Raw genomic sequence first — 12370 nt, 5'->3', positions numbered from 1 at the left:
CCCACTGGCTGTGGGCCACCCTGCTGCGCCCCCCCCTCGCTCCTCCGGCCGCGGCTGCTGGCCGCCCTGCTTGCTCCTCCGGCCGCGCCCCCCGCTCGCTCCTCCAGCCGCTGGCCGCCCTGCTATGCCCAACCTGCTCCTTTAGCCGCGGCCACCGGCCACACTGTGGGCCGCCTTGCTGCGCCCCTCCTCCCCCGCTCCTCCAGCCGTGGCTGCTGGCCACGCTGTGCAGACCGCCATGCTGAGCGCGCCCCCCTCCCGCTCTGCCTCCTCTGGCCGTGCCCGCCGCCCCCCCTATTGGCTGCCGGCCGCGCTGCGGGCCACCCTGCTGCGCCCCCTCCCTTGCTCCTCCGGTCGTGCCGCCCCCTCCCCATGGCTCCTCCAGCCGTGCTGCCCCCCCACTTGCTTGCAGGAGTTCAGCACCGGCTGGCAGGTGCGCCGCTTTTTGAAAACGTGCTGAGGGGAAGTGGCTGCTTCCCCTGCACCCCACTAGCTACGCTACTGCCCCCAGGGTGGGCCCTCATCAGGAGATTAGAAAGCACTTCCATAAGCATGGAATTAAGACTTCCTCTAAATCCGTTCTGAAGATATCGAACATGTCTATCAGCAAACCCACTGGCTCGGCCCATGAGGACATTGTATGTCCTAAGTCCCATAAGCAAAACAAGAAGGTACAGAAACCTAGGGTTCCACTGGCTCCACACCAGGGACTTTTGATTCCTTTAACATTCCTGTGGTGGGAAGAACACCTCAGCAGCTCAACACTGTGGCATTTAATTTCAGAAAGGGGAAATATGCAAAAATTAGGAGGTTAGTTAAACAGAAATTTAAAAGGCAGTGACTACAGTGAAATCCCTGCAAGCTGCATGGACACTTTTCAAAGACATCATAATAGAGGCCCAACTTAAATGTGTACCCCAAATTAAAAAACACAGTAAAAACTAAAAAAAAATCCACCATGGCTTAACAACCATGTAAAAGAAGAAGAGAGAGATAAAAAGGCATCTTTTAAAAAGTGGAAGTCAAATCCTAGTGAGGTAAATAGAAAGGAGCATAAATGCTGCCAAATTACGTGTAAAAATGTAATAAGAAAAGCCAAAAAGGAATTTGAAGAACAGCTAGCCAAAAACTCAAAAGGTAATAAATTTTTTTTAAGTACATCAGAAGCAGGAAGCCTGCTAAACAACCAGTGGGGCCCCTGGACGATCCATACGGAGAAACTAAATGAATTCTTTGCCTCAGTCTTCACGGCTGAGGAAGTTACGGAGATTCCCAAACCTGAGCCGAACTTTGTGGCTAACAAATCTGAGGAATTGTCACAGATTGAAGTGTCATTAGAGGAGGTTTTGGAATTAATTGATAAACTTAACAGTAACAAGTCACCAGGACCAGATGGCATTCACACAAGAATTCTGAAAGAACTCAAATGTGAAATTGCGGAACTACTAACTATGGTTTGTAACCTGTCCTTTAAATCAGCTTCTGTACCCAATAGAAGATAGTTAATGTAACGCCAATATTTAAAAAGGGCTCTCTAGAGGCAATTACAGACCGGTAAGTATAACGTCAGTACCATGCAAATTAGTTGAAACAATAGTAAAGAATAAAATTGTCAGACACATAGAAGAACATAAATTGTTGGGCAAAAGTCAACATGGCTTCTGTAAAGGGAAATTCTGTCTTACTAATTTATTAGAGTTCATTGAAGGGGTCAACAAACATGTGGACAAGGGGGATCCAGTGTAGATGGTGTACTTAGATTTCCAGAAAGCCTTTGACAAGGCTCTTACCAAAGGCTCTTATGTAAATTAAGTTGTCGGGGTAAGAGGGAAGATCCTTTCATGGATTGAGAACTGGTTAAAAGACAGGGAACAAAGGGTAGGAATAAATGGTAAATTTTCAGAATGAAGAGGGGTAACTAATGGTGTTCCCCAAGGGTCAGTCCTAGGACCAATCCCAGGTCCGCCCCTAGCCATTTGGGTGCCCTACGTAGCCCCCCGCTGCGTGGGGCCCCAGCCCCCCTCCCCAAACTTTGGGAGGCAGGAGCTGTGGGGGGGGGCACTTTTGAGTGGCCCGGGGGATTAGCGGGGGGCCAGGAGCAGCCCACTCCACTTCCCTCACCCTGGCCCCAGCCGTGTCGCTTGGGGGAAGGGATTCCCCTCCACTCACCGGCAGCAGCGGGAAGCGGAGCAGCCCGGCCCCAACCCGCTCCACTCTGCCAGCTCCCAGCCGCGGTGCTCCGTTTCCTGCCACCAGTGAGAGCTAGGGGTGGTCCTTTCCCCAACCTGAGTGACATGGCTGGGGCCGTGGCAAGGGAAGCAGAGCGGGGTGGGGCCGCTTCCCGCCACCGGTGAGTGCGATCCTTTCCCGACACTCACCGGTGAGTGCGATCCTTTCCCGACACTCACCGGTGGCGGGAAGCAGAGCGCCGTGGCTGGGAGCTGGCGGAATAGAGGGACTGGGTCGGGGTTGCTCTGCTTTCCGCTGCTGCCGGTGAGTGCAGGGTTGCTGGGGGAAGAGGTCGAAAGGGGGGGTACCGGGGGCGGAGCAGGGAAGGGTAAGAGGCAGGGCAGAGGGAGTTGTCCGGGGCCCCACACCCCCTTGCGGGGGGGCCGGCCGAGGGATAGGGCTGGTCACCGGGGCTGGTGCTGCCGTCTATGCAGCACGCAGCTGCCTAGGGCACCATGAAATGTGGGGCAATTTGGTGCCCCAAATTTCATGGTGCCCTACGCAGCTGCATATGCTGCGCATGTCTAAGGACAGCCCTGACCAATCTTATTCAACTTATTCATAAATGATCTGGAGAAAGGGGTAAACAGTGAGGTGGCAAAGTTTGCAGACGATATTAAACTGCTCAAGATAGTTAAGACCAAAGCAGACAGTGAAGAACTTCAAAAAGATCTCACAAAACTAAGTGATTGGGCAACAAAATGGCAAATGACATTTAATGTGGATAAATGTAAAGTAATGCACAGTGGAAAAAACAAAAACCAACCAACTATACATATAATATGATGGGACTAATTTAGCTACAACTACTCAGGAAAGAGATCTTGGAGTCATCGTGGATAGTTCTCTGAAGACGTCCATGCAGTGTGCAGCGGCAGTCAAAAGGGCAAACAGGATGATAGGAATCATTCAAAAATGATAGAGAATAAGCTGAATATCTTATTGCCCTTATATAAATCCATGGTATGCCCACATCTTGAATACTGCATACAGATGTGGTCTCCTCATTTCAAAAAAGATATACTCGCATTAGAAAAGGTTCAGAGAAGGGCAACTAAAATGATTAGGGGTTTGGAACAGGTCCCATATGAGGAGAGATTAAAGAGGCTAGGACTTTTCAGCTTGGAAAAGAGACTAAGGGGGGATATGATAGAGGTATATAAAATCATGAGTGGTGTGGAGAAAGTGAATAAAGAAAAGTTATTTACTTGTTCCCATAATATAAGAACTAGGGGCCACCAAATGAAATTAATGGACAGCAGGTTTAAAACAAATAAAAGGAAGTTCTTCACACAGTCAACTTGTGGAACTCTTTGCCTGAGGAGGTTGCGAAGGCTAGGACTATAACAGGGTTTAAAAGAGAACTAGATAAATTCATGGAAGTTAAGTCCATTAATGGAAAACCGACTACCACAGGATACCATCATCACCGCTGGCATCGATGGCCTGGGCAGAAAGAGACCCTCTTATACTAGGGAGCTCCAGATCCATGACTGCACCACAGGGCATTTTTGCTCTCCCGAATTCAGAATCCCCCCCGCTCCATTAGAACCCTCCATTTCCAGAGTTTATATTGCCTCCAAGAGATCTGCTGGTGGGATGGAGTTTATCACCGCCCCCCGCCCCCCCTCCACACACAATCTCCATCTCTCCATCAGCACTGACGATACTGCCATTGGAACCCGAGTTAACTCTTTCCTCCTGTACCACCATTACCCATTCCCCAAGAGACTCACACGACCCTGGGACCAACCACCACCTCACCTGGCTCAGAGTGACTGGTACCCCATGCCATGGGGACCACTGCCACCACCTTTAGACCCCACCTATTGGTCATACTCTGGACCTTGGCAAAAGTACCCCCCTTTGGAATCTATTTGCTCTTCTAGGGAGTCACCACCTGTGGTCCCTCCAAGGGAATGATCAAATTTACCTTTGGATCCGATAGAAGAGGAGCAGGAGTACTACCACACTATCATCATCATTATCACCAGATGAAACAGTGGCTTCAGCATCTCTCCCCCCCTCACCCCTTTGAAAACATTGGGTCTATCCCTCAGTTCCCTGTCAGTCCATTTGGCGGCTATCAGTGCATTCCATCCCTCTATGGAGGGCTACTCTATTTTTGCACACCCACTAACCACGCAATTGTGGAAAGGCCTGATAAGAATTTTCCCATCTCCTTGAAAGATAACACTCCAATAGGACTTAAATCTCATTCTTTCGGTTCTGACATGCCCACCCCTCTTTGGACCCTTAGGGACTTGCTCCATGTTCCTCTTCTTCATGAAGGTCATCTTTCTTGCAGCCATCTCATCGGCAAGGAGAGTTGGTGAACTTGGTGCAATGATGGCAGACCCTCCATACGCTATTTCACAAAGATACAGTTTCTTTACACCTACACCCCAAATTTATCCCTAATGTGGTTTCGGAATTTCACCTGTATCTATCTATTCTTACCTGTACTCTTCCTGAAACGGCACGCAGCTACTGAAGAACATAGGTTTCGCTCCCTAGACATTTGATGAGCCTTGGCCTTTTACCTGCAGAGAACAAAACCATTCAGAAAGTCCCTGAGGCTGTTTGTCGCTATAGCGGAGTCAGGGGACATACCATCTCCACCCAGCGAAGTTCTAAACAGATATCTGGTTGCATTCTACTCTGTCTGCTCTCAAACCTCTCCTCCTCCCACTCCAGGGGTATGAGCTCACTCCATGAGAGCCCAAGCCACAACTGTACTGTCTCTTCAGGACATACCCCTTCCAGACATCTGTAAAGTGGCCACTTTTCTGTCCACATGTTTGCAAGACATTACACCCTGGTACAAGACTCAGCTACTGATGCCTCCTTTGGAACAGCAGTTCTCCTCTCGACCCTACCATTCTCATCCTCACACCCTCCACCTACGTAGGTATTGCTTGTCAATCACCCACAGAGGAATACAATAGAGACCATAGCTCTTGAAGAAGAGGAGGAGGTTAATTACCTGTAAATGGAAGTTCTTCAAGATGTGTGGTCCCTACTTGCCCTTCTTTCCCTCTGCTTCAGATATTCTCTGATTCATGGAGGAGAACCAACTGAAGAGGCAGTCGGTCCACCCCACCCTTTATCACCTCAGAAGCACGAGATGACCCAGAGCCCATGAACAACAGACACTACTTTCAAATTCTTCGACTTCGGGCGCACGGTGCTCATGCGTAACCCACAGTGGCATACAGATAGGGACCACACATCTTGAAGAACCTCCAGTTACAGGTAAGTATCCTCCTCTCTCTGTTCCTAGATTTACATAGTGAAGTTTTAGAGTCACTCACAGTACCTGTTCTTGGAAGAAAGAAGGATACAAAGCATTCATATGTTCAGACAAAGGGCTCAAATTACTCCTGCTGGCTTCAGGAGACTACAGTAGCTGTGCAGGATCACTGTGCTGACCCTCCTCTGGAGACCTCCAGAGGGTAGGGGAGGCAAAGCTACCATGATGGTTCATCCACATAGTTACTGTCAGGGGAAGGCAGCATTAAATTCCAGCTAGGGCACCACAGAAACACTGATTCAGGGCAACTCCCAGTCAGCTCAAGCCTGAATGCTGTCTCAGCTGCACCAGCTGGCTTTAGGCTTTCCAGCAGCACACGGTTTGTGGATGACTTGTGCTATCATGCCCTTCTCTCTGTACATTTAGGCCACCTTGGCTTCACACCCTGAGTTCTGCCCGCACAAGAAAGAGTTAATGATTCACCATTTTCTTGCCTAAAAGTTACTGTTACATTCATAAAAGGTATGCTCATAGTATCAAACCACTTTATGGAGACAAAATTACAGCAATCTTGAATAGAAGGAATGACTGTTATAGAGCACCCTGTGAGAACAGTGAGGTGTGAATGTAAAAGTGTCAATAGCCTGTGGAAACACTGAAAGGGTCTAGTGTCAAAGATCTGTTCTACAGGTAATAAATGACTTTCCATTGCTCTTCCTGCCTATCTTAAGTCCCCGTTTGTCCCTTAAAATCCTGTTTTTTTCATTACATCCCATGTTCAATGGTCACATTGTTATCTCTGCTGAAATCCTGCTGCTCTACTCTAAAGGAAGTGTAGGGTACCAGTGCCAAACCTCACCTAAGATCCATAGCCAACACTTGGTTCCCTCTAAAATATTCCTGCTGAGCAAGTTCCTCTTAATTATCCTGCTTGGTTATGGGAAAACAAAACACCCCATTAAAATATGAAAGGCCTGGCACATCTCTGCTAGGCCTAAAGCCGATTTCTGCATACAGGTCTCTTGTGCCCCATAGCTTTCATATCAGTGTCATTCACTGTATTGCAAGACATCTGATGGACAAGTCCGAGGGTGTGTACCATCTAAACTAAAGTGGATCAGCAGACTCTGGGATCTGTTCTCAGCCTCTTGGTTGTTCTGAAGAGTAAGACCATAGGTGCTGGAACTAGGGGTACTGGGGGTGCCGCCGCACCATCTGGCTTGAAGTGGTTTCCATCATATACAGGATTTAGTTTGGTTCAATGGCTCTCAGCACCCCTTGGTGAGACAGAATGCTTTTAGGGCTGGAGAAGGTATAAAGAAGACTGGAGTATGTTCAAATAATTAAAGTGAATATAAGTGTGGTCTGTGGAGAACTAACATGCAAACTGTCCTTGTTTCTAACTGAGAGAAATAGAAGGGAACATGAAACAAAGAGTAAAAGTTGACAGTGACTAGCTGTTTTCAAAAAAGACAAAATACTTATTGCACTAAAGACAGTAATAATAAGCTACATTCAATATTTTCCTTGTATTACTTTTCCATGTAAGCAATTAATGTCGTTCACACAGAGATACTATGTTTGTGATCATGAATGGGAAGGGAAGCAGTATTCACAAGACACCATCTGTTTGTTAATATGTGAGCGGACACATTAAGAAACAAGGTGAGAGTTTAAATGATTATCTAAACCAGGGAGGGTTTAATCATAATCTTTATCCTTAGTTAGGTTGTTGTAGTGACTTTTTTTTTAAAATGAGTATTTGGGGTAAGGTCAGGTTACAGGGTATAGGTATAGTTTATAATTAGGCAAAGTTATTTTATTATTGATGGTGGGTAAGCATTAATCTTACTATTACACTTGCTCGTTGCACTTGGACTATTGTAAATTTTCATGTTGTAAAATCACTCTCAATTTTGAATGGAGTGGTGCTAATGAATATAGATAAAAGAAATGTTTCAGATATTAAGACCAGGCACTGGTCAGGAAACGGGAATACTGTGCTTAATGCATACTTGTTCCCTGAGTTTCAGTAATGAAATCTATAGACAAGACTGCATGAGGCCCCACTTGTGTGCATGTTCCTACTAAATTTTCCAGTATTTACTCTGGCATTAACTCTGTGTATGCGTTAGTCATACTTTATAGATATTGTACTGATTTTCATACAGACATAAAATATGTATGTGTATTTAACAGAAACAATTCAGAGATATGATGTGTGTGTGTGTGAGAGAGAGGAAAATAAACACTCAGGATTTTTAGAAATGGAATGAGAAAAATAATGAATTTTGACAGGCGTGTGTGTATTCATGTTGTAAAAGCGCCCATACACAGAACTGGTTTCCCTCTCCCTTTAAAATTGTAAATAAGATGAGGGGACTGGCTAGTTTAATATCTAGCCCCTTAAGACAGACCCTTAGCAATTGAAACTACAGTAATGTAATACTATAAAGTGTCATCCTGATCTTTATCAAACTGTGGCCCCTTGACTAGATAGTGGTGTGTTAACACGACAGCCAGACATCATGATGCAGAGGTGGACAGGCAAACTGAAAATATTTCTGTCTGAATGCACCTGAGCATTGGAGGTTGATTGCTTACATTATACATTTATTTATAGCAGGTAGCAACATTTAGTTTTCAACACAAATTACAAATATGACCTTTGGTGAACATAGGCTATTAATATTATATTACATTGAGGTAAATGTGACTTTGCGTAGTCTAAGCTTGCTGTTCCATTGAAACAGGCACTAAACTGTTTTATGAAACTTTTTATCTTAAAGGAACAATGTCAACTTAAAATAGGGTCACCAGACAGTAAGTGCAAAAACATCGGGACAGGGTGTGGGGGGTAATAGGAGCCTCTATAAGAAAAGGGCCCCCAAATTGGGACTGTCCCTATAAAATCAGGACATCTGGTCATCCTAACTTAAACTGTAATCATGTGTACTAGGTGGGGCCGTGCTGTGTGCTGCCCAGGATAAAGATGGGAAAACGGAGGCCTATGGCACTTAAAGCTATGGGGTAAACCCGCAGCTGTAGGATCTGGGCTGGTGGAGTCCAGCTTTCTAAGCCTGTCCTTGAACATCTACACTGCATTGTAAACCTGGCTGTAGGGTTGCTGGAGCTGGGTTCCAGGCTCATGCTGTCCATAGTGCACTATACAGCCCCTCTGGGGCTTGAGCTGTGCCATGCTGCACAACAGCGGGCTTGGAGCCAAGTCTTAGGAGGCCTCTGGGTCCTAGGCGCAGTCTCCCTGATTCCTGTGAGGCTGGAAGCGGGCCCTGGCTTTCCCCGAGGCTGAGCGCAGGCTCGACAGACCCTAGCTAGGGGCCAATGCTGCAGGCGGAGTCTGGCCGAGCCGCCACGGGAAGCCGCCCAGCCGGGCCCGCTCTGCCTTTGCGGCGGAACTAGCTGCCGACCCCGGGCGCCCCTAGCGGCTCCTGCTTCACCCTCCGCCGGAGCTGCTGCGCTGCGTCCCTCCCCCTGGCCCTGAGCCGGCTCGGCCCGGCCCCCGCACAGCTCCAGCCACCGCCGCAGCATGAGGTTCTCCGCGCTCTGGCGCCTAAGCCGGGGAGTCGCCGCCCCGCTAGCCGGGAGGAAGGGGACCGCGCCCCGCCGGGGCACGGCCAGTACCTGGGGCCGCTGGGAGAAGCAACAGGCTGGCGGCGCGCGGGACTCGGCTGCCGGGTAAGCGGAGCCAGCGCAGCCAAGTGTCCCGGGGGCTGCGGCTGGGCCGGGAGCTATTACGGGAGGGGAGGGACGTGGAGGTGCCGCAGGGTCTTTTCTGTCCCCCGGCTGGTACCTCGCGGCGGCCGCGCAGCTCTTCCCGCTTAGCGCCGGGCCACAGCTCCACGTGGGGGTCCGGGGGCTGCCTGCGCCCCGCTGCGTCTGATGTAAGAACTTGGCGGAGTTGGGGCAGAGGCGGGTGCTGCCACCCCCTCTCCCGGGAGGTTCTGCTTTCCTCTCCGGCCTCGCGCCTCAGCGGGATACGGGCCTGCGCCACCTCCCCTGGGGGAGTCACTTGGCAGTATCCCCTGGGCATGGCAAGCTCTGCGGGCTCCCGTTGCTCCCCTCGCCTCGCGTGTTACTCCAGCACAACACTCATGTGCACGTAAACTTCCTTGTTACAAACCAACGTGCCCTGATATCAGGAAAGGGAAAACTAAGTGAGGGGCTCCCCGAGTACAGCTAACTGCCACGTTGCACGTACTTCATGGGTTCTGTGTAACAACATAAAGAGTAAAACCAAATGCTGCTCTCCATGAAGTCAATTATGTATTAAATTACAGTATGAAATTATGTAAGTAATTTTTTTACATGTAGACTTCAAAGTTTGTAATGTTTTTGTTTTATTTTCTTCATTACAAGCGTATGTATTTTATTTCCTTAATTTTTTATTGATTGATTTGTTTCCCAATTAAAACAGCAGTGAACTGGACAAGGCTCCATTTGTTTCAGTGCTGCTCACAGGCAGTGAATAGCAGCATTGAAACTTAGTCTAATCTTAGCAAGTTTACTTTGTTGCTGCTTGGGGAAGCTATAGCCAGCCCTAGAGCTACTGGAGCTATCTGCAGTCTCAGGAAGATATTACTTGTTTGGATCACATTTGAAAATCATTCCCACACCCAGGTTTTAGGGATAGTTGAAATGAAACAAACTATGCAGAAAGCGTGTATGTCAGTGTTTCCACTCCCCTCTATTAAAGTATCCTGTTCACCGGTGAGTGGATTTTCCAAGCCTTGTGGAATAATTAGAGGTGCAGAATCTAAAGGACTGGGCATGTCGGAGCAATGGTAAATGCAAGTTAAATAATGAAGGTGTTGTGGCTGGATTTGCTACTTCAGTTTTGCTATACTTAGCTGCCAAATGTTACTGTATTTATTAATATATACACATTGCTTTGAAAATAAAACCATTGAACATGCTTAAATATTTATTCAGTAGTTCTGAATTCTGTCACTAAAATAGTATGGAAAATTAATGTCAACCGCTTTCTGGTAATGGTGTAACAGAGAAATGTGTAACAAACATTGATACATGTTACTGTTGTGTTGCAGAGAAATCATTCAGAGTTCAAAGAAAGTCCTGGCATCGTTGCAGAAAGGACACCCTACATTTAAGCCGACACTTGCCATTGTACAGGTAAAGTATTTATTTGTTTGTCTGTTTAACTAAAGGATTGTTTCTTCTTATTTTCATTTTGAAACATTTTAAAAAATAATTTTATATGTACTATCAGTAGAGTAGCAGAAAAGACTTTAATAGAAGGGCATTTGTACTGATTGGTGTTTCCTAGTTAGCTTCTTATAAGCTGTGGAATGAGTTCTAATAATAAATCTATATACGTACAAAGTTTTATTGATAACTTTTAAAAGTAGGAACAAGTTCTGCTATTTGAGCATCTCATGAGTGATCAACAGCTGGCTTTATTGCCAAGTCTTAAAGAGCTGCTGTTTTTGAAATATACAAACATTCTTAGTGGTGTATAGCTGGTTTCCATAGAAAGTCATGGGATAACTCTCTTTAGGTGTCTAAGGCTTCCAGACTGGGAAGATGTGTAACAATCCATTGTACTGAGTTATTAAAATGCAAAAATTACAGGGACTAGAAGGATAGTGATGGGATGCAGCTCCTTTTACTTCTAAGTCATTGGTTCAAATCTGTCCCAGATCAATAGGCGCTAAAAACAGTTACCATAAGATAAATTTCTGTTGGAGTCTGTGGAAAGAGTTGGTGACTTTAGTCCAGTTCCCAGTAGATAGTGGTTCACATCACATTCAGTAGAGGTGGAAAAGACTTGAGTTGTGGCATATTTTGAGGGAAGTGTAGAAAATGCTTTTATTGCCATTGACTGTGCTTTACCTGTTATAGGGATGCAAAAATAACTTCACTTTCAAGTATTGTTGGACTGGCGCCTTTTTTAACTAAACAAATTTGCTTAAAGTAGGGAAAACATCCAGCTCTTATCTTTAAGATATATATTTCAACATACCAAGCCAAGGTAAATATTCCAAGTTGGCCTTCTGTCAGATTCCTATAGACTGGGCAGCTTTAACCTCCTCTCACTACTGAAAGAGACGGGGTGCTGGAACAATTTTTATAGTGGGGTTGGTGAGAGCCATTGAACCGAACTGTAAACCCTGTATCTGATGGAAACTGCTTCAAGCTAGGGGGTGTGGCAACATCCCTAGTTCCAGCACCTTGGAAAGAGAAATGTTTGCACTCCACCTTCTTTCTGTAGATCTATGTATCAGAGTACACACAATTTTTCTTAAAATATAATCCTATATAATCTTTGGTGCTAAATTCTGTCCTTAGATTACTTACATTCTGCCTTTTTTTTTTTTGGTCCCTTTAAGGTGAGTGATGAAGATTTGGTGCAAGACGTAAACCAGAACTTTGCCAAAGAGGTGAGGATTAGGAGATGTGGTTGATTTTAATTGTGAGCCCTCTGATTGTTGTAGTAACTTAAAATATTTGTTTTCTCTTGGCAGATTGGTCTGCACGTTATTCACATTTGCCTCCCTCAGGGTAGCAGTGAAGATGAGGTAACTGTAGCACTTTGTGGGAATCTTTTTCTTTATACTTGAATTATAACACCAAATGGAAATGTTTAAAATTGTATTTATGGCATTCATCATCATTGAATCCTCTGAGCACTTCGCAGACATTACATAAATGTATACTCGTAGCACTTCTGTGTAGGTAGGCAAATATTATACCCATACATAGAGAGAGAGAGAGGGAGGGAGGAAGTGTCAGAGCAGAAAACAGAACTTGGATCCCTTGGTTATCAGTTTAGTACCTTAACCATGAGAACAGAGTGCATCATGGATATAATCTTGCAAACACTCCACATGTGGAACTTCTGTTGAAGTC

General features: G+C 46.2%; 1 protein-coding gene across 2 annotated transcripts in view; it reads left to right on the top strand.

Moving 5' to 3' along the window:
* Positions 1 to 8977: 8977 nt before the first annotated feature.
* The window catches only part of MTHFD1L (methylenetetrahydrofolate dehydrogenase (NADP+ dependent) 1 like), a 240469-nt gene continuing 237076 nt past the window's right edge, over positions 8978 to 12370 (top strand). The window contains exons 1-4 of one of the 2 annotated variants that reach the window (XM_054023202.1): positions 8978 to 9178; positions 10549 to 10633; positions 11851 to 11901; positions 11986 to 12039. In XM_054023202.1, the coding sequence (XP_053879177.1) occupies positions 9030 to 9178; positions 10549 to 10633; positions 11851 to 11901; positions 11986 to 12039 (339 nt within the window). In that variant the 5' untranslated portion in view covers positions 8978 to 9029. The remainder of the gene's footprint in view (positions 9179 to 10548; positions 10634 to 11850; positions 11902 to 11985; positions 12040 to 12370) is intronic. The other variant, XM_054023203.1, reaches the window with a different exon arrangement.

The sequence above is a fragment of the Malaclemys terrapin genome, chromosome 3 (genome assembly GCF_027887155.1).
Source record: "Malaclemys terrapin pileata isolate rMalTer1 chromosome 3, rMalTer1.hap1, whole genome shotgun sequence".
NCBI classification, from domain to species: domain Eukaryota; kingdom Metazoa; phylum Chordata; order Testudines; family Emydidae; genus Malaclemys; species Malaclemys terrapin.
This window is presented reverse-complemented; position numbering and strand designations above follow the sequence as displayed.